This window comes from Notamacropus eugenii, chromosome 2 (assembly GCF_028372415.1).
Source record: "Notamacropus eugenii isolate mMacEug1 chromosome 2, mMacEug1.pri_v2, whole genome shotgun sequence".
NCBI classification, from domain to species: Eukaryota; Metazoa; Chordata; class Mammalia; order Diprotodontia; family Macropodidae; genus Notamacropus; species Notamacropus eugenii.
The window spans coordinates 485104677-485125243 of NC_092873.1; the positions used below are offsets into that span (position 1 = coordinate 485104677).

At 42.3% G+C, this 20567-nt stretch overlaps 1 protein-coding gene across 2 annotated transcripts in view; it reads left to right on the top strand.

The window, feature by feature from the left end:
• Nucleotides 1-14173, top strand: part of OLFML2B (olfactomedin like 2B) — a 57809-nt gene extending 43636 nt beyond the window's left edge. For both annotated transcript variants that reach the window (XM_072648815.1, XM_072648814.1), the window contains exons 7-8: nt 12411-12587; nt 13034-14173. In XM_072648815.1, the coding sequence (XP_072504916.1) occupies nt 12411-12587; nt 13034-13635 (779 nt within the window). In that variant the 3' untranslated portion in view covers nt 13636-14173. The remainder of the gene's footprint in view (nt 1-12410; nt 12588-13033) is intronic.
• The last annotated feature ends 6394 nt before the right edge of the window (nt 14174-20567 follow it).

Below are 20567 nucleotides of genomic sequence, written 5' to 3' on the forward strand. Positions count from 1 at the left end.
GATAGAAAGACAAAAAAGTCCATGCTTTCTAGGAGCTGATCTTCTTTTGGGGGACAGGTAGGTAAATACACATATCCAGATCAATAAATATGTATAAAGTGAATACACACACCCAGAACAATAAATACATACAAAGTGAATGCATGCATCCAAATTAAAAATAGATACAAATTGAATACATGTATGCAGATAAAAATATACAAAGTGAATGCATGATCCAGATTAATGAATTTATATATATATATATATATATATATATATATATATATATATATATATACAAAGTGAATGCATGATCCAGATTAATGAATTTTATATATATATGCAAAGTGAATGTATGTATCCATATAAATATATATACAAAGTAACATCAAATGAAGGGAGGACATTGAAGCATTAAAGCAGCGGTCCAGAAAGGCTGTGGTGCTACTTAAGCTGAGTCTTGCTAGAGATTCAGCGAGGCAGAGGTGACGCAGGAGTAAACTCTAGGCACAGGCACCATTTTGCAGGTTGAACATGGAATCATGAGGCCTCCAAAATGCAGGGAAGTTTGGAGGTTATCCCAAAGAAGAAGGTTAAGGAGGACCAGGAAAGGCTTATTGTAGATGGCAGGATTTTAGTTGAGACTTGAAGAACCAGAAAGCAGAAATGATAAAGGAAAGAATTCCAGCCAGAGAGAAACAGTGAAAAGTCTGGGAGTCAGGAGATAGAGTGTCTTGTGTGACAGACAGCAATTTTAACCCAAGAACAATCCATCTACTGCTTTGCTTGGCAGTTCTAAAATGAGATGATTTCCCAGCTCTAACCTCTGGCGATGCTGCAGCTAACTAGTGAGGATGAGCCTTGACATTACTAAATCAATTTAAAATGTGTCTTCCAATGGATCTGCTTTCAAATGGAAACACCTTATTCCAAGGATTTTAAACGTGGCTTTGTGACACTCTAGGCTGTCTCTAGTCATTCCTTTTCCTCCTCCCCCTCAATATTACAAACCTCCCAAAATAAAATAATTTTTTGCTAACTTTAGTACCAAACATAAATTGGCCCCAAACAGTACTTCAGTCAAACAAACAATGACAGACTGGGGAAGCTATGAAAGGGTGGGAATCATCGCCTAGCTCTTGCTTTGCTCTGACAACTGCCAGCAGCCCCAAACTTGGATGTGATCTGGGAAGAGGATGCAGAATGCAGTCAAACCTCCCTGCCCGCCACGTGGTCAATGCCTTTGCAGTTTCCTGGACTTAACAATTGCGGCTTTGCAGGGGGTGAGAGTGAAGGGGGTTGGAGAAGAAGGACTCTTAGGGTTAAGATAACAGATTATGCCTGCCTAGTAGCTGAGTTCAGTGAAGATTCTGAGTTTGACCTTAAAGAGGTAAAACCTTAACAGGCCCCATCTTTCCACTTTCTCCTACTAGATTAGAGGGCAGACTACTCCTTGAGGGGGTATGTGATAGACAAGCATCCCAGTCTTCCCCTATGCCTAGGTACGCAGCCTGAAGTTGCTGAAGGGAAGTGATAGTATCGTTTGCTTTGTACAGTGCCTTAGAAAACAGTAACAATGACAAGAGGAAGGGCCCCAGAATTTACCCTATCGCCTTCCTTTTTTTTTAAAATTTATTTATTTAACTTTTAACATTCATTTTCACAAAATTTTGGGTTCCAAATTTTCTCCCCTTTTCTCCCCTCCCCCCCTCAAACACCAAGCATTCTAATTGCCCCTATGACCAATCTGCTCTCTCTTCTATCATCCCTCTCTGCCCTTGTCTCCGTCTTCTCTTTTGTCCTGTAGGGCCAGATAACTTTCTATACCCTTCACCTGTATTTCTTATTTCCTAGTAGCAAGAACAATACTCGACAGTTGTTCCTAAAACTTTGAGTTCCAACTTCTCTTCCTCCCTCCCTCTCCACCCCTTCCCTTTGGAAGGCAAGCAATTCAATATAGGCCAAATCTGTGTAGTTTTGCAAATGACTTCCATAATAGTTGTGTTGTATAAGACTAACTATATTTCCCTCCATCCTATCCTGTCCCCCATTACTTCTATTCTCTTTTGATCCTGTCCCTCCCCATGTGTGTCGACCTCAAATTGCTCCCTCCTCCCCATGCCCTCCCTTCCATCATCCCCCCCACCCTGCTTATCCCCTTATCCCCCACTTTCCTATATTGTAAGATAGGTTTTCATACCAAAATGAGTGTGCATTTTATTCTTTCCTTTAGTGGAATGTGATGAGAGTAAACTTCATGTTTTTCTCTCACCTCCCCTCTTTATCCCTCCACTAATAAGTCTTTGGCTTGCCTCTTTTATGAGATAATTTGCCCCATTCCATTTCTCCTCCCAATATATTTCTCTCTCACTGCTTGATTTCATTTTTTTAAGATATGATCCCATCCTCTTCAATCCACTCTGTGCACTCTGTCTCTATGTGTGTGTGCGTGTGTGCATGTGTATGTGTGTAATCCCACCCAGTACCCAGATACTGAAATGTTTCAAGAGTTACAAATATTGTCTTCCATGTAGGAATGTAAACAGTTCAACTTTAGTAAGTCCCTTATGACTTCTCTTTGCTGTTCACCTTTTCATGCTTCTCTTCATTCTTGTGTTTGAAAGTCAAATTTTCTTTTCAGCTCTGATCTTTTCATCAAGAATGCTTGAAAATCCTCTATTTCATTGAATGACCAATTTTTCCCCTGAAGTATTATACTCAGTTTTGCTGGGTAGGTGATTCTTGGTTTTAGTCCTAGTTCCTTTGACTTCTGGAATATCCTATTCCATGCCCTTTGATCCCTTAATGTAGAAGCTCCTAGATCTTGTGTTATCCTGATTGTATTTCCACAATACTTGAATTGTTTCTTTCTAGTTGCTTGCAATATTTTCTCCTTGACCTGGGAACTCTTGAATTTGGCTACACCGTTCCTAGGAGTTTCTCTTTTTGGATCTCTTTCAGGCGGTGTTCTGTGGATTCCTTGAATATTTATTTTGCCCTCTGGTTCTAGAATCTCAGGGCAGTTTTCCTTGATAATTTCATGAAAGATGATGTCTAGGCTCTTCTTTTGATCATGGCTTTCAGGTAGTCCCATAATTTTTAAATTGTCTCTCCTGGATCTATTTTCCAGGTCAGTTGTTTTTCCAATGAGATATTTCACATTATCTTCCATTTTTTCATTCTTTTGGTTTTGTTTTGTGATTTCTTGGTTTCTCATAAAGTCATTAGCCTCCATTTGTTCCATTCTAATTTTGAAAGAACTATTTTCTTCAGGGAGCTTTTGAATCTCCTTTTCCATTTGGCTAATTCTGCTTTTGAAAGCATTCTTCTCCTCATTGGCTTTTTGAACCTCTTTTGCCAATTGAGTTAGCCTATTTTTCAAGGTATTATTTTCTTCAGCATTTTTTTGGGTCTCCTTTAGCAGGGTGCTGATCTGCTGTTCATGCTTTGACTTCATGTCTCTCATTTCTCTTCCCAGTTTTTCCTCCACCTCTCTAACTTGATTTTCAAAATTCTTTTTGAGCTCTTCCATGGCCTGAGCCCATTGGGTGGGCTGGGACACAGAAGCCTTGGCTTCTGTGTCTTTGCCTGATGGTAAGCATTGTTCTTCCTCATCAGAAAGGAAGGGAGGAAATGCCTGTTCACCAAGAAAGTAACCTTCTGTAGTCTTATTTCTTTTCCCTTTTCTGGGCATTTTCCCAGCCAGTGACTTGACCTCTGAATATTCTCCTCACACCCACCTCACCTCCTGATCCTCCCAGCCAGCGTTTGGGGTCTGAGATTCAAATGCTGTTCCCCAGCCTCGGGGCTTTGGCAGGGGCAGGGCTGCTATTCAGTGTGAGATTAAGTTCAGGTGCTCAGGTCGGGGCAGGGCCACCTCTCAGGCTCAGTTCCCTCAGGGGGTTTATGCACAGACCTTCCACAATGGATCCAGGCTCCTGCCTGCTTGGGGAGCCCTGGTCTGCTCCTGCCTCAGCTTCTGCCTCCTGAGGGGGCCTGAGTTATGGGGGCACCCCACTCCCCTCTCGACCCACCAAAGAGACCCTCTCACTGACCCCCGTCACCTGTGGGTGGAGGGACCTGCGCGGCCACTGGAGATCCCGTCCCTGAAGCCTGCTCGGATCTGTTCCTCTTGGTGCTGCGGCCGCGGCAGGGCTGGGCTGGGCTCCGCGTCCACAGTGCGACGGACCTTTTGTGAGAGGTTTGCAGGTCCCTCTGGAACAGAAATCTTCGCTCCACTGTTCTGTGGCCTCACTGCTCCAGAATTCGCCATGAGTTACTTTATACAGATGTTCTATGGGTTGTGGGTTCGGAGCTATGTGTTTGTGCGTCTTTCTACTCCGCCATCTTGGCTCTGCCCCCCTCACCTTCCTTAAGTAACTCAATATTCAGCAATCTCTATTTCAGTCCCCCCCACCCCCACCCTGAATTCCATGGACACATTCCAGCCTCAGCTACTGTCCTAGCTCAGTTTCAAATCCCAAAGCCAGCTCTTTGAAAACTCCTAGAAATTCAGACATCTTGTAACCTAAATTTCTATAGTCTTACAAATTAGAATACTGGGGCAGCTAGGTGGCACAGTGGCTAGAACATGAGCTCTAGAGTCAGGAGGACCTAATTTCAAATCCAGCCACAGACATTTACTGACTGTGTGACCCTGGGCATATCACTTAACCCTGATTGTGAAAGAAAGAAAAAAAGAAAGAGAGAAAGAAAGGAAGGAAGGAAGGAAGAGAGGGAGGGAAGAAGGGAGGGAGAGAGTGAGAGAGAAAGGAAGAAAGGAGGGAAGGAAGGAAGAGAAAGAAAGGGAGAAAGAAGGGGAGAAAGAAAGAAAGAAAAAGGGAAAGAAAGAAAGGGAGAGAGAAAAGGAGAAAGAACAAAAAAGAGAAAGGGTGAAAGAAAGAAAGGGAGAAGGAAAGAAAGAAAGAAGGAAAGACAAAAGAAAAGAAAGAGAAACAAAAGGAAAGAAAGAAAAAGAAAGTAGAGTTCTGAGCTGAGATGGATAGAAATAAATTAATAAAGAAACAGACAAATAAACAGATGAATGGTTAAGTTAAAAAAAAAAAGACTGACAACCCTCACCTAAGAGCTACTGAACTAGCTTGGACTCTAAGTCAGAAGACCTGGATGCTAATCCTGCTTTTTACCAGGTGACTAACTGTGGGACCCTGGACACATAACAATTTCTAGGCCTCCGCTTTCTTACCTGAGAAACAAGGAGATTGGAATACATCATTTCCAAGGACTCTTCCAGTCTCCAAATTCTGTGGTTTTGGTTTACTAGTTGATAATGATCTTTTCCTAGAGCTTTTAAATATTTGGTGCAGTGAGCCAGTAAAGTAAAAATCTGCTTGATTCTGCCCCAAAGCGACCTTTCAGAAATGTTGTCCTTTGTCTCTGTGCATGAACCCCAAACATTTTCTTCCTTTTTGTTTCCCTTGAAGATGAAAGGATGTTCTCTTCACTTTCCCCAAATGCCACTGGTTTGCTGCCAAGGACAAGAACATTGGAATGGCCCTCGTTTTTCACTTTCTGGCAGGACCGTCTGGGCTCCAAAGTGTTATGTTAGTTCCAGCTTAGCCTAGCTTCAAACTTGAAAATAACTGACCTTCCAGGCATCTACCAAACTTGTTCACCAAGGGGACCAGCAAGTACTGGGACCTGAAGGAGGAACCAGGATACGGCAGTGGTTGATGGTCGGAGGAGCTGCAGGAAACCAGCACTGCCTAGCTTCTGGGCTTGTGGCTCCTCTCCAGCCAGGTCAAAAAAGACACCTCTGGGCTTGAGAGAAGAGAAAAAGAAGACTGGCTTTACGGTCCTTGTTAGTGATGAGAGGCAATCCCCATTTGTGATCTGGATATTCTACTTATTGGGTTATTTATATGGAACAGGTTACATCATCAAGAAGGGCAAGGGAGAAAAGCTATGGGAACAAGGAAGCAGTGAATGCTGCTAATATTCCTCACCAAGCACCTTAGCTTCTTTCCATCTCTGAGGTTATCTAAAAGGCAATAGATAAAAGCAGGGGAACTCAGCACCTTGTAGCTGGGTTTCCCAAATTAGCCCATTGATGGTGATAGCAGAACAAAGTGTTGTGAACAAGACTGGGTAAGGTGGCGTCTTCACGGCATAGTATCACAGCTCTAGGTGGTCTAGGGTCCCCAGGATGGCAGTGTGGATTTCCTTTGGTCTAGTGTTTCAGAAGGGAAGACTTCTATTCTGAGCTATCCTTTAAGCTGTCTTAGGTACAGAGAACACCCAAAGGACTGAGTGATAAAACTGTTACAAGGCCAGCAACAGCTGTGACCTAGATAATATCAATTGAGGCTTTCCTTATTCTTTTGGCTGCATTTCTAACAGAGGTCATGGGACTCTGCCAAGGAGAAGAATTCATTAAGCAAGTCCCTCATGTGGAAAGTCTGCCCAGGTCACCCCGGGAGCCACAACTCCGAGCTCTCCAAAACTTCTTATTGCCAAATCTAGTGAATTTTTCGCAAGCCCTTGATCTCTCTGCAGCACCTAATACTATCAACTGCCTGGATACAGCTTTTCCCCCTTCTGGGTTTTTATAATATTTCTCTCTCCTGGTTCTCCTCTATCTTCACTCTCCTTTTTAGTCCTTTTTTGCTGATTTATTGTCAGTGTCATGCCCCTTAGCCATGGGTATACTCAAAGGTTCTGTCCTGGTTATCTTTTCTCTCTCCCCACTTTCTCCATTGGTGACCTGCTCACCCTTTCCTGCCATAAATTGAATTATCTCATCCATGCAGATGACTCTCAGATCTTTCTAGCCATGATTCTCTCCTGAGTTCTAGCCCCACATCATCAACTAACTGCCTATTGGACACTTTAAACAGGATGTTCTGTAGCTAGCCCAGTATGTCCAAAACAGAGCTCACCATCTTTCCCCAAAACCTGCTCTTTCTCTGTCCAAGGCACTGCCATATTGCCAGTTTCCTAGGATTACAACTTTGGCATGACTTCTCATTCTCTCTCATCCCATTTTTCCACTAAGTTGCCAGATCTCATCATTTTCCCCTCTGTAATCTCTCCTGTCTTCCCCTCACAAACCACACTAGCTTAGCTCGTCATCTCTTGGACTACGGCAAGAACTTCCTTACTCAGCTCTCTCCTCACTCCAGTCCATCCTACACAGAGCTTCCAGAATGATTTTGCTTAAACACAGTTTTGACCATGCCACTCCCCCAATATGTAAATGCCCATGGCTTTCTGTTACCTAGATTATAAAATATCAACTCCTCTGGTTGGCATTTAAAACCATTCACAAGCTGGCCCCAAACTATCTCTCCAGCCTTATTATGCATTTACTTCTCCACCACCATTCTATGGTCCAGGCAAATGGGCATCTTTATGGTTCCTTACACATAACACTAGATCTCCTGTCTTGTTGTGCTTGAACAGAGGTTAGAATGCATTCCCTTCTCACCTTCAACTCCATCATTTACTTCATGATTCAGCTCGGGCATCATCTTCTATAGGGACCCCCTCTACCTTCCTCCCAGCTCCAAAGTGCCCTCTCTCCCAAAATTACCTCTTGTGTGTATATTCTATATATACTTATCTATGTGTATATTGTTTCTCCCCCTACCCACCCTCAATCCCACTCCTGGGAGAATATAAATTCTTTGAGTTCAAGAATTTTTTTTAACTAATTTTTTTTAATTAAATGAAAATTTGCTGAATCTCACTTCCACCTCCCTCCCTCTGCCCACACTGAGAAAACAAGAAAAACAAAGTCCTTCTTACAAATATATAAATAAGATATTTATATCAAATATCCAGCAAAATAAATTCCCACATTGACTCAGTCCAAAAAGATATGTCTCAGTCTAGCACAGTGACTTTTCCCCCTTTATTTTTTAATCTCTGATACCTGGCATAGTGCCTGGCATATAGAAGGGGGATAATAAATGCCTGATTGATTGGAACAGATGAAGAAACCCCTATAAGCATTCTGGGACTGTAGGGGCACCCCTCCTTCTAAACCGCGAACACTGGGAGAGGAGAAAGCAGTGGATATCCATTTACCTGGGCACAGATGAGGAGGCCTGTGCATCCCTGGCACAGAGATTGGGACACAGCTCTGAGGAGGGTGGGGATGGTGTGCAAACATTGCAGAGTTTGAGCTAATTGTTGATTGGCAGCAAGGATCTTTCCAAATGCCAGAGAATGAGATATTTTCCATCAAAGCTCTGAAGCCTAAGTCTAGCCAGGGACTCAATTTTATTGTTACAGTGGATGAGCTCAATTGTAAGAGAATGAGCTGTTGGGCTTTGTATGAATCCCCTGCCTGGTTTCTGTTTATTTCTAAAAGTCAGAATCACAACTGACTTAGTCCACCTTGGATCTGACAAACCTCCCACAGAGTTGTTTACACGTTGGGCTTTGCACATAGCTACTGAGCCTGGTTGGAAAAAATAGAGAGGTGAGGGTGGGAGTGGGGGTTAAGGGAGAGAAGGGGGGAGCCAGAAAGCAGGGTTTGACCATGTGCTGTCAAGTCAACAAGCATTTATTAAGCACCTACATGTCAAGCAGTGTGCTAGGTGCTGGGGTTACAGAAAAGGACAAAAGACAGCCCCTGCCTTCAAGAAATTTACAATCTAATGAAGGAAACAACACGCCAAGGATAATGCATGAACAAGATATTCATGGGAAATTGGAGTTAATCCATAGAGGCAAGCTCAGGAAAGGCTTCTTGTAGAAGGTGGGATTTTAGCTGAGACTTCAAGGAAGCCACAATGCTAGGAGGCAGAGATAAGGAGGGAGGAAATTCCATGCATGGGGGACACCAGTAGCTGATAAAGTACAGGATTTGGAGTCAGGAAGCCTTCATTCAAATCCTACCTTTGATATTTTCCAAGTGTATGACCTTGGACAAGTCCCTTAACCTCAGTTTTTTCATCTGTAAAGTGTGAGGAGATAAAAAAAAAATACTTGGTTGTCGTGAGGCTCAAAAAGATAATGAATAGATGTAAACATTTTTATACAGGGTTTCCAAAGGTCTTGATGCAGCTTTAATCTTTCATAGCTTTCCAAATGCTTGGTAAGCATTAATTGCTTAAAACTGCCCTAACCCTAGAGGGTGGTCTCTGCTTTTGCAGAGGCTCTTTGAGCTTGGGAAAGAGGCTGACAGCATGTCAGGCCTGGAGATGCCATAGCTGATTACTAAAAGCAGACCTAGCCTCCAAGCTGCTCCACACCCCCGGGGTGGATGGGGAAGGCCAGCTTTGCACAATTGGGCTTTTGTGGCCAGGGATTTAAAGTAAGTCACCAGGGACCTGAGAGTGCCCTGAAGGGACACATCATGGTACTCTGCCCTGGCTGACTTGAAACTAGGAGGTCACTTTTGTCACAGACAAGCACACGCTTGCTCCATTCTTTTCACTGCCATCTCTGGGTCATTAGGGAAGGTCAGGGGCTACCAGTTTCACTGCCCTGGAAAGAATGTCTAAGCTGGGAAAAAGATTTTGACACAGACCTGTATGAGATGTGGCTATTAAATCCTGGGCCTATTATTTTCTTTACTGAAGATAGCAGGACAGGTCTATTCAAAAGATTATTAACCCTTCCTAAGCACTGGAAGGAAGGAAACAAGCATTTATTAATCACCTACAATGTAGCAAGCTCTGTGCTGAGCACTTTACCAATCTTATCTCATTTGACTCTCACAACAATGGTTCAAGGTATGTGCTAATATTATTCCCATTTTACAGTTGAGGAAACTGAAGTTGATAGATGTTAAGTGATTTGCACAGGTCCCACAATTAATAGTTGTCTAAGACTTGCATGGGGTCACACAACTACTAAATGTCTAAGGCAGGATTTGAACTCATGTCTTCCTGACTCCAGGTCCGGTTACGTCTACATTGGAAGACCACCTTGTAAGCTTGGGCACCTAAATACTGATTCCAGCAAGGCTGCCCTTACTTAAAGGTAGATGATGGCATGCTGGACCTGGAGTCAGAATGTTCTGAGTTCAAATCTTACCTTAGACACTTATTAGCTGTGTGAAACTGAACAAGTCACTTAACCTTTATCTGTCTCAGTTTTCTGATTATAAAATGTGGATGATAATAGGATCTACCTCCTAGGGTTATTTTTAGGATCAAATGAGATAATATTTGTTGACCACTTCACAAAACTTGCTAGTTATTATTATTAGACTATATTTGGAACTCCTTCTGAAATTACTTGTCATTGGATCATAGATTTAGAGCTGGAAGGGACAATACAGGTCCTCTCCTCCATGCTCTTTATTCTGCAGATGAGGAAGCTGAGGGTGAGAGAGGTGTCATGATTTGTTCAAGGCCACATTGATGGTAAGTGACAGGGGTACTTGAGTCCTCAGGCTCCAAAGCTGGCACCATCACCACCGGGTCACACCCCTTCCAAACTTTTGTTGCCCCTCTTTGGGGACTCTGAACTGGATTCACCAACACTATCACTGACATGTTTCACTAGGCTTGGCTCTGAATGGCTTTGAACCACCCTCAGAGTATGAATCTGTGCCCTGCTTATGAGCATTTTGGAGAACCACCCTATAGGCTCCAAAATAACTCTCAGATGAGTTCCTCCAAAGTTTGGATCATTGCCAAGAAAAGTGAGTACACAGTAAAAGAGGTTATGCTCATTTGTGTAAGTAGGCTGTGGCATTTGTTAAATCAATTCCATGGCTTGATTTCATACAACAAACTGATCCTCTGACTGCCAAATGCCCATACCCAGCCCTGCCACCAGACCCACTTCAAGACATAGCCCCTTCATGACTCTGGCATCTGACCTTGGCGCCCACCCTTCTTGGGCCCCATCGGGTCTTCAGCTTATCTCTGCTTCCAATTTTTCCTGGCATATAGTCCTGTCTGTTGCCTTCACTGCCCCCATTTGTTCTCCCAGAACCATGTAAAGGGGATGGAGAAATTGTACACAGTCTCTGGGAAGTGCTTTACCCTAATTCTAATCAGCAGTCAGTATTGTGCCTCATGATTATATATTACTTCCTCCACCCCCAAACACAGATTCTTCCTATTCCGGTGAGCAGCCCAGGGTTCTGCTACGAGGTGAGTGCACGTGGCCAGGCAAGCACCAATTTTGGCCATGATTATTTCCCTTGTCCCTCCATTAGGACAGGCTGAGCATTTCGATGGAAGTTGCTCCAATAGATCAGTCAAGTGGTGGGATTCAATCCACACCCTGCAAACTGCTGTCTACTTCCTGCAAATTGTTACCAGTCCACAAAGCTGTTAACGCCATGTTCAATGTGGGAATATATTTTGGTTGACTGTGCATTTTGTTGTAAGGGTTTTGTTTTTCTTTGTCTTTTCCCAGTAGGGCAGGGAGAGAAAATAAATGCTTATTAATTGAAATGGAAATTTTAAAAACCACCAAAAGTCCTTACGTCCTAAAGCCTATAAACTTAAGTTGACCCTTTCTTTCCTCCTCCCTTCTTCTTCCCTCTCTCCTTCTTCCTCATCCCTTTCCTTTTCCTTTTCCTCTTCCTCTTCCCTTTCTAAGCTGAAGTGCTGTGATAGCCATAGCTGAAGTCACCAATATAATTTGGTTTGTAAGTCACTGGGCAAGACCAGATGTCTCTCCTCTGATAAAAATCTTACATAGTTCCTATTAAGTAACCGTTAAACTCCTTTGAACTATCATTCAAAGTCTCCCACAAACTTGACCTCTTACCTCACTTTTTCAGTCTCATCACATTACTCTCCTTTATGGGTTCCATATTCTGACAAAACCAGAGTATTTCCTGCTCAACTTCTCTCCTGTGCTTTGAAGCCCAATTCAAATGCCCACTGCCTTCATGGAGTCTTCTCCATCGCCTACGTCAGCAGGTCTTTTGCATGGCTATATGCATTTACATAACAATGTGTAATTTATTCATACATGTTTATGTCTCCACCCCCATGAAACTGAATGAAAGCTCTCTGTGGACAGGAGCTGTGTCTTATCTAAACCTTACATCTCCCCCAGGATATATCACTGTGCTCTGCACACAATAGACATTTAATCAATATTGGAGTGGAATTGAAAAGTCCCTTTCAACTCTGGGATTCTTAACTTGAGTTCCAAAAGGGCAGGGTCTGTATGTATATCCAGCAATCCAGGACACAAGGTCCAGGGTTCCTACCTAGCTATATAAAAGGAGCAGATCAAATACCTTGAAGGAGTGAGTTCCTCTCACCCTTACACAAGTAATTCTATCCACCATAGTCTCTAGGCATTCCTACACTGTCTCCAGTAGGCAATATATCCATGTTTATTAATTAGCCAATGATGGGAAGCCCTGGGACTTTGTTCAGCAGCAGCCTTGTGGAGTGGTCAGCCTCTTTTGTTGTTTCTGGGCTGAGTTTTCCTCAGGTGAGGTTGATTCACTGCTCAAAAACCTTCTTGATCTTTCACAGGAAGGTGCAAAGATACCCTCTCCACAATCACAGGACCTACTACTCAAAACACTTATGGGAGGAATGAAGGGGCTTGGATGAAAGATCCCCTGGCCAAGGATGAGCGAATTTATGTTACTAATTATTACTATGGCAATACTCTGGTGGAGTTCCGGAACTTGGATAACTTTAAACAAGGTATGTACACTAGGCTGCCCAGGTACCTCACCTGATGAGAGTCCAGTGCCCTCTTTAGTTTAGATCATGGCTTAGTCAGAGACTAGAACCTACAAAGCAGTCAGAGAGGTTCTTTAGGCTGACCATGTGAGTGAGTGGTATGGATCTCTTCAGGACTGGGGCAGTTGGAGATGTATTTTAGGTATCAGTGCCTCTCCAGGTAAATAAGAGCTTAGGAGGGGTTGGTGACAAAGATACAAAGTTGGTATGTGCCTGGTCAAGTGCTTTGGGGTCTTACATTCCTGAGAGTTGTATGTTTCTTACCATGGTTCTGAACTAGACTCCACAGGAGACACAGGAGGGTAATATGGGTGGCCAGCCTTGTTTTTCCTGTGTGATCATCCTTCCTTCCCTTTGACTTGATCATCTTTTTCTTGATAACTGCCTCTTCATACCCTCCCTTACAGGTCGTTGGAGCAACTCGTACAAACTTCCATACAGCTGGATCGGCACAGGCCATGTTGTGTACAATGGGGCCTTTTACTATAATCGTGCCTTTACTCGCAATATCATCAAGTATGACTTGAAACAGCGCTATGTGGCTGCATGGGCAATGCTCCATGATGTAGCCTATGAAGAAGCCACACCGTTTAGATGGCGAGGCCACTCAGATGTGGACTTTGCAGTGGATGAGAATGGTCTGTGGCTTATCTACCCAGCTCTCGATGATGAAGGCTTCAGCCAGGAGGTCATTGTTCTTAGCAAGCTCAACTCTGTGGACCTGAGCACACAGAAGGAGACCACTTGGAGGACTGGCCTCCGGCGGAACTTCTATGGGAACTGTTTTGTCATCTGTGGTGTACTCTATGCTGTGGACAGCTATAACCAGCGCAATGCCAACATCTCCTATGCCTTTGACACCCACACCAATACCCAAATAGTACCGAGATTACTCTTTGAGAACGAATACTCTTATACCACCCAGATAGACTACAACCCCAAAGACCGCCTACTCTATGCCTGGGACAATGGCCACCAAGTCACTTACCATGTGATCTTTGCCTACTGACACCTCTTCCTATGCAAGTTGGGGCAGTAAAGGGGCCACTAGCACCTTTGTGTGTATATGTATGTGTGTGTGTATCTGTGAGTGTGTGTGAGTGTGTGTGTGTGTGTGTGTGTGTGTGTGTGCCTTAAAGATTATTATTATTTGTACAAATCTGTACAAAGGGTGAAATGATAGTTTGAGTTTTCCTTAACATGGATTGTAGATCAATCCCTATATGTGCTGGTCTCTTCTTCTATTTTTTTTTTTAGTGCAAATGTGCAGTTTTATTTGACCAGTAACCACTCTTCCTCTAACCCTAACCCCTCCACCTCCCATTTCTTATTCCCAGATTGTAAAAACAGAAATTTCTTCATTAGGTAATATACCCATCTGGATCAGGTAAGCAGAGGGGAAGAGAGAGGTTCGAGTGGAGGAAAAAAGTAAATATATAAAGAACGCTTTTTTTAACCTTGAAAATTTAAGATTGTGTTTTGAAAAGTTAAAAAAAAATTCAACAGGCAACAAATACTTTTTTAATAAAAAAGGAATAAAACATAAACTCGAAAATCGATTTCTTTTTCTTTATGTGGTTATAGCTGGCTGTGGATGTCCACACAATTGTGGATCTCCTTAATAAGGGAAATAGTTGTGGTCCTGCTTGACTGCTCTTTACTGAGTAAAATCACTACCTTCACATGAATGCCTTGAGCATAACTAGAGTCTACACTGACGACTTCTCTGTTGGGGGCCATTTGAAAAGAAATACCAGCCTTCCCCTACAGTTTTTTGATACTGTCCCCTTGGCGTTGTCTTAGTGTTAAACACAAGTGTTTTCTCTCTCCCTGAGATTTTGCTTTGGCAGGTACCCAGCCAGGAATTCCTCCTTTTGTTTTCAGAGATTGCTAGTCCTGAAACAAGAAGATTAAGGGAAATGTTTAAATGGCAAGGATATACTAGTACTCCCCTTTTTCATATAGTAAAATTCTCCTTCTTAAACAGTTTTGGGGAAAACATTAGCCAGAAAAGTTGAGGTTGACCTGCTTTGGAGGATGGAGGGCAGAACTGGGCAGAGACATGGGATGACAGGAGGCCTACTATGGGACTGCCCTAGTGATCCCACATCTTGTTGAGGAAGCAGTTGGAAATTCTCTGTAGCCTGCCTAGTCCTCCCTGCCACTCACATACATTTACCTAGTGACTTTTCTACTGAATGAAGAATAGTACCTACTTCATTCTTCCACATTCACTGGCCAGAGCCCCATCTTATCAGCTTCTGGTATGTACGTATCATCAAGAAATAAATACCCACATGGCTTTGCCTTGGCTTGGGCCTTTTTGTTTGGTTTGGACTTCCCTGAGTAGCCAAAAGAGCAGTGAGAACAAGCTGTGTTGATATGTGGAGCTTTATAGTCCCAAAGAGCTTTTCATATATTATCTCATGATCTTTTCAATTCTATTCAACTCATTTCCAATTTAATTAACATGTATTGAGTAACCATTGTGTGCCAGCTGCTATGAAGCATGATGGAGATACAATTTAGTCTTCAAGGAATGTGGGTTCTACTTGGAGAAAACAATGAGTACACAGACAAGTAAAAAACTGAATACAAAGCAATTATTTTGTTGGGGTTGTGGCTAGACTGGGGTGTAGCCTTCTACAGGAGGTGGCACCTGAGTTGATCCTTGAAGAAAGCTAGGGGTTGCAAGAAGCAAGACAGAAAAGAAGAGGGAGAGTGCTGCGGACATGGGGATAAGGGCACCTGCATATGGAGATAGAGAGGAAATGAGAGATGGAGTGTCACAGAAAAGCAACAGGAATTAGTCCAGCTTGGCTGAAACAGAGTCCATGAGAGTAATTACCCTGGAAAGAGAGGTTGGTGTTTGGGAAGGCTTTCAATACCAGTGTTCCCATGATCTGCACAGTTCAGGTCTTAATACTCTCAATTTATAGATGGGCAAACTGGAATTCCAAGAAGTTGAATTGACCAAACTCATACAGATATTATTCTATGACATGATATGATACGATACGATATGATATGATATGGTATGGTATGATTCTAGGGCTGCTGAGCTCCAAGAGGATGCTTTAGGGACTGCTGTAGGTACTTCTGAGGCATGATGGGACCAGAAGCCCAGAGGACTCACAGTTAGAGAACAAGGCTGGAGGTACTATTCCAGAGTGAAAGTTGCCAGTTCAGATTCTCCTTTCTGGCCAGGATTGGGAAAACCCATTATTAATTCTGTCTCAGTTGGCAGGTTGAGGTGAGTTGAGGTCATTAATGACTATTGAGTTTGGAAAGCTTGATGGAGACCCAGGTATCCATGGCCAGTGGACCTTCCCCTCCTGACCTACTACTTCCTTCATCCTCCTGGGCAGAGTTTCTTAAAAATAACTGAGAAATGTTTTCAGAACTGGGCCACAGTGAGAGGCACCGGAGTGGGAAATGAAATTAAACCTTGTAAAAATTAAATGTTGCTTTTACTAGGTTTTTTTTACAAAGGGAAAAAGAAAAGAAAACAAGTGTTAAGTTGAGGAATTGGGGACACATTAGGGCCATTCAATCCTTCTCAAATTCCCAGACCACCAAAATTTCTCCTAAGGACCCTCTCCTTTACCTGCTGCCTAGTTCTATGTAGAGGTGGTACTTTTAGATCAAAATAAAGATGAGGAGGATTGACAGGACACATGCTCTGCTTTCAAAGCCTAAAGTGAATCAACAAAACATCTAAGTCACCAGCTCAGGACTTTGGCTACCTCCACCCCAGGAGTCTTCATTCATGCATTCAACAAACATTTTATTAGGTACCTACTACAAACAATTTTTATGAACCTACAGAGAATTTGCTTTGAAAAGGGACTATCCATTAATGCATAGGTTATGTCTAATAGAGAAGAATGACATGGTACAAACTGGGGAGGTGGAGAAGGGAAGGGAGGACAGGCTCTTCCTGCTGGGAATAATAAGAATGAATGAAAGCTTTCCCTACGTATAAAGTGACTCATAATCACAAAGCATTAAGTAAGTGTGAGCTAACATTGTTAAGTGGTGAGCTAACACACTTTTCAAATTATACCAAACACTAATGTGCTCTATGTTACCTATTCCAATTCACTTGGTATCTGAGTGTTATCAAGGTATCACTTCCTCTTTATGGAGAACCACGCTGAATTGAAAGAAACGCAGCATTTTGTCAGGCACCTAGGATGGAGGATGAGCAGGTAAGGAGATGATTCCCCACCTCATTTGGGCCTTTGCTGAAATTAAGTATGAACATTTGGAATGAGGATAAAAAGGTAACTAAAACCCCCATGCCCTTTGACCCAGACATCCCACTGCTAGGCCTATGCTCCATGGAAGTCAAAGACAGAAAGGTCCCATAACACACCAAAATATTCAAAGCACTTTTTGTGATAGCAAAGATTTGGAAATAAATGTACATTCATTGGGGAATGGCTAAGGATGGATATGAACAGAATGGAATGTCATTGTCCTAAAAACCAATATGAAAACTTTATAGAAGGATGAGAAGAGTGATATAAACTGATGCTAGTGAAGTAAGCAGAACCAGGAAAATGATATATTGCAAATACAACAATTGAAATGGAAAAGAAAACAATAACAACAAACTAATCACTGTATAATTATGACTAAGCTTGGTCCCTGAGAAGAGAGGAGGAAATGTTCCTCCTTCCCTCCCTCCCTTCTAGACGTGAGGAATATGGGTCTAAAATACCTCCTGTGCTGTGGAATTTGGATTATATGCTGCCTAGTTTTGCTGATCTGCATGTTTTTTTTTTCCTATCTCTTTTAAAATTTGTTACAAGATATTAATCTGTGGGTAGGAGAGCAGGGAAACGTATCTGGAAGATATACAAAAGATAGCAATAAAATATGATTTTAAGTATTTTCATCATATTATGTTTACTTATAAACTTCTTGCAGGCAGGGACCTGCAAGACCTTTTGAATCTCTGCAGCCCTCACAATGCATGCATACATGCCAAAATGAGGTGCTGTACACTCAATATGCTTCAGGAGACCTTTGGGTTCACTTCTCGCTCCTAAGAGTGAGTTACTACCAGTTCCAATAGATATTAACTCACAGAGTCCAGATCCAAACCTGGGTCCTCTCACTACAAATCTTGAGCTCTTTTTCAAGGTTTGAATTTACTACTGGATCACTTGAAAATTTTCTGAAGGATTGCTCAAAATCTTCTCAAGTCCCTAGCTGTGAGATCAAGGACAAATCACTTTCCTTCTCTCTGTCTCAGTTTCCTCTTCTGTAAAAATGGAATAATAGTATTATCTGTAGTGTTATCCTCACAAGCATGTGTGTAGGATCCAATGAAATTATGGATATGATATATTTTTAAAATATAACTTACTCTTATTAGGTATTTAATATTTGATGAATGAATAGAAAACCTTACATTGATCTGCAAAGAGAACAAAACTTCAAAGCCAAATCATTGTCCTTGGGGGCTTGAAAGTGGTGTCAGCCTTGGGGAAATGACAGTCACTGACCATGCTGCTATGGACTTCAATGGAGCTATTCGCAAACAGCATCTGTGCTTTGCCACAAGATGCTTTCCTGTATATAAAAAGTCAGAGGGAAGGATTTTTACACTTGCTGTAGTGGGATGAATCATGTTCTCTCGCCTATGGGGGAGTGAAGACTTGGGCCTCTGATTGGTGGAGATGAACTGAAATTAACTGTCCCAAATGTGTCTAGAAGGAAAGGCGTGTGGTTCAAATGGAAACCTCTGAAAAATAGCACAAGATGGCTGGTAAGGCCATGTGGTGACTGGGTCCTCAGATTCAAGCTTTCCAAGACTCCTTGTAGGTCTTCAAGTCCACCTCCTCCCCCATCCCCCTAGTTAGAGCAGAGGAAATCTAGAATCAAAGACACCTATGATTCCATAGATAGTAACTTACGAGTCCAGATCCAAACCTAGGTCCTTTCACTACAAATCCTGAGCTCTTTTTCAAGGTTTGAATTTACTACTGGATCACTTGAAAATTTTCTGAAGGATTGCTCAAAATCTTCTCAAGTTTCAGTAGTAATGATGTAGAGGAAAGGCTCAGGATCAAGAAAAAACTAGGTTTGGATCCCACTTGTGATACTTAATAGTTGTGCAACCATGGGCAAATTTCTTAACTTCTGGAAATCTCAGTTTTCTTATCTATAAAATGGAATTGATAAAACATGAGTGGTTTGAGTTGTTATTACCACTGAGAATGCCATGCCAACATTAAAGACAGAAGTCCCTGAAGGCCACCGATCTAGAATCATAGACAGGGAGTGAACTGAATCCATGAGAAGCTTGTTTAAGACCAGCAGGGTGAGGAGAAGCACAAGGTATCAGTGACTAACAATTGATCTCATGTAAAGTATCAGTATGAGAGAGCATTCTTCTACGGCAGTGTCATGGTGGGCACAGCTGATCCTTGCTTAGTTTGGCTGTGGACCTGAATATAATTAACTGTTCATGGGAACAAAGATTTAGAATTGAAAGAGATCTAAAAAGGCCTAATTAAGATCCCATTGGATCTTGATCCTCATTCAACGTGTCAATTACCTTTCCTGATTTTGTGTCATCTGTTCAGTTTATAAATATGCCACATATGGACACAGTTCCATGTCACTGATTACCAAAGACCTCACTGGCTTCTCCACTAGAGACTTCTCTCCAAATTGATGTTGTTTGTTCATTTTTCAGATGTATCTGTCTCTTCATGACCCCATTTGGAGTTTTCTTGGCAAAGACACTGGAGTACTTTGCCATTTCCTTCTCCATTTCATTTTATAATGGAACTAAGACAACTAGGATTAAGTAACTTGTCCATCTAGTAAGGGTCTGAGGCTGGGTTTGAACTCATGAAGAAGAGTCTTCCTGATATCAACCTATTAATGACTAATCTTTGAATATGATCCTTCAACTAGTTCACATCCATCTATTTTCATCAAAGTCCAGTGGCAAGACAAAAGTAAAGACATCATTGGTCCTCTTCGAGAGTGAAAGATGAACATCTATCTGTTTTACTATCATCTACCCAACATCTATTTTAATTCCAAGGAAAGCAGAAGATATGAAAACTGGTGAAGTTTAAATGGCATATCAGGAAGTAGACATTGCCAGGGAAGCATATGCTAACCATGCTTTTAATTGGGGGATCAATCAGAGACACCAGAGGGCTATCAATAACCTGACAGGTCTCCTAAATCACTGAAATGCATATGGCCAGTTGCTTTCACTGGCCTGAAGCCTACAGACAATCAACAAAGTGTGATCCCTTATCAGACCAGAAAGTTAGCATGAAATATGACCTGTCAAATTTCTGCTGAGTGTAGACAACACACTCAATTGTCATCCCATTCATTTTATCCTTTGAGTTGCAGAATCATATGTCACTGAGACATTCTTCTAACAGTGTTCCTCCTTCCTTCTAATGTAATTATTTTTCTTTGCCTTATTAAAGGGGTCATCCCCTGATTACTTTTTAAACAGGCTTATTCACTGAATGGGCATTACCTCACCCAAAGTGAGTATCTGAATAGACCTTGGCCTGAAGGGGCCAAGATCTCCCATTGCATCCTGGGTCATCTCCAGTCATCTTGCTCTGCTCCAGATGGCTTCAGATGAGAAGTGAGGCTGGTGACCTTGCACAGCCCGCCCTCACTCAAAACAAAGTCAAGTGCAAGTCATGTCATCATTTCTCTGGTGGCATGGTCTTCTTTGGCAACGAAGGATGAAGACAACAATAAAAAAATTCTCATGAAAACTGGGGTGTGATAGAAAGCCTTCCCATTCTGTACCCTCCAACCGACTGTGACACCTCCTGCAGTTGTGGGAATACAAGTGTACCCCCAGTAAAGACTTACTATCCAACCATTTACTTCAGGAGTTCCAGGAAGAGGAGAAGTATAGCCCTGGATACACTGAAGAAT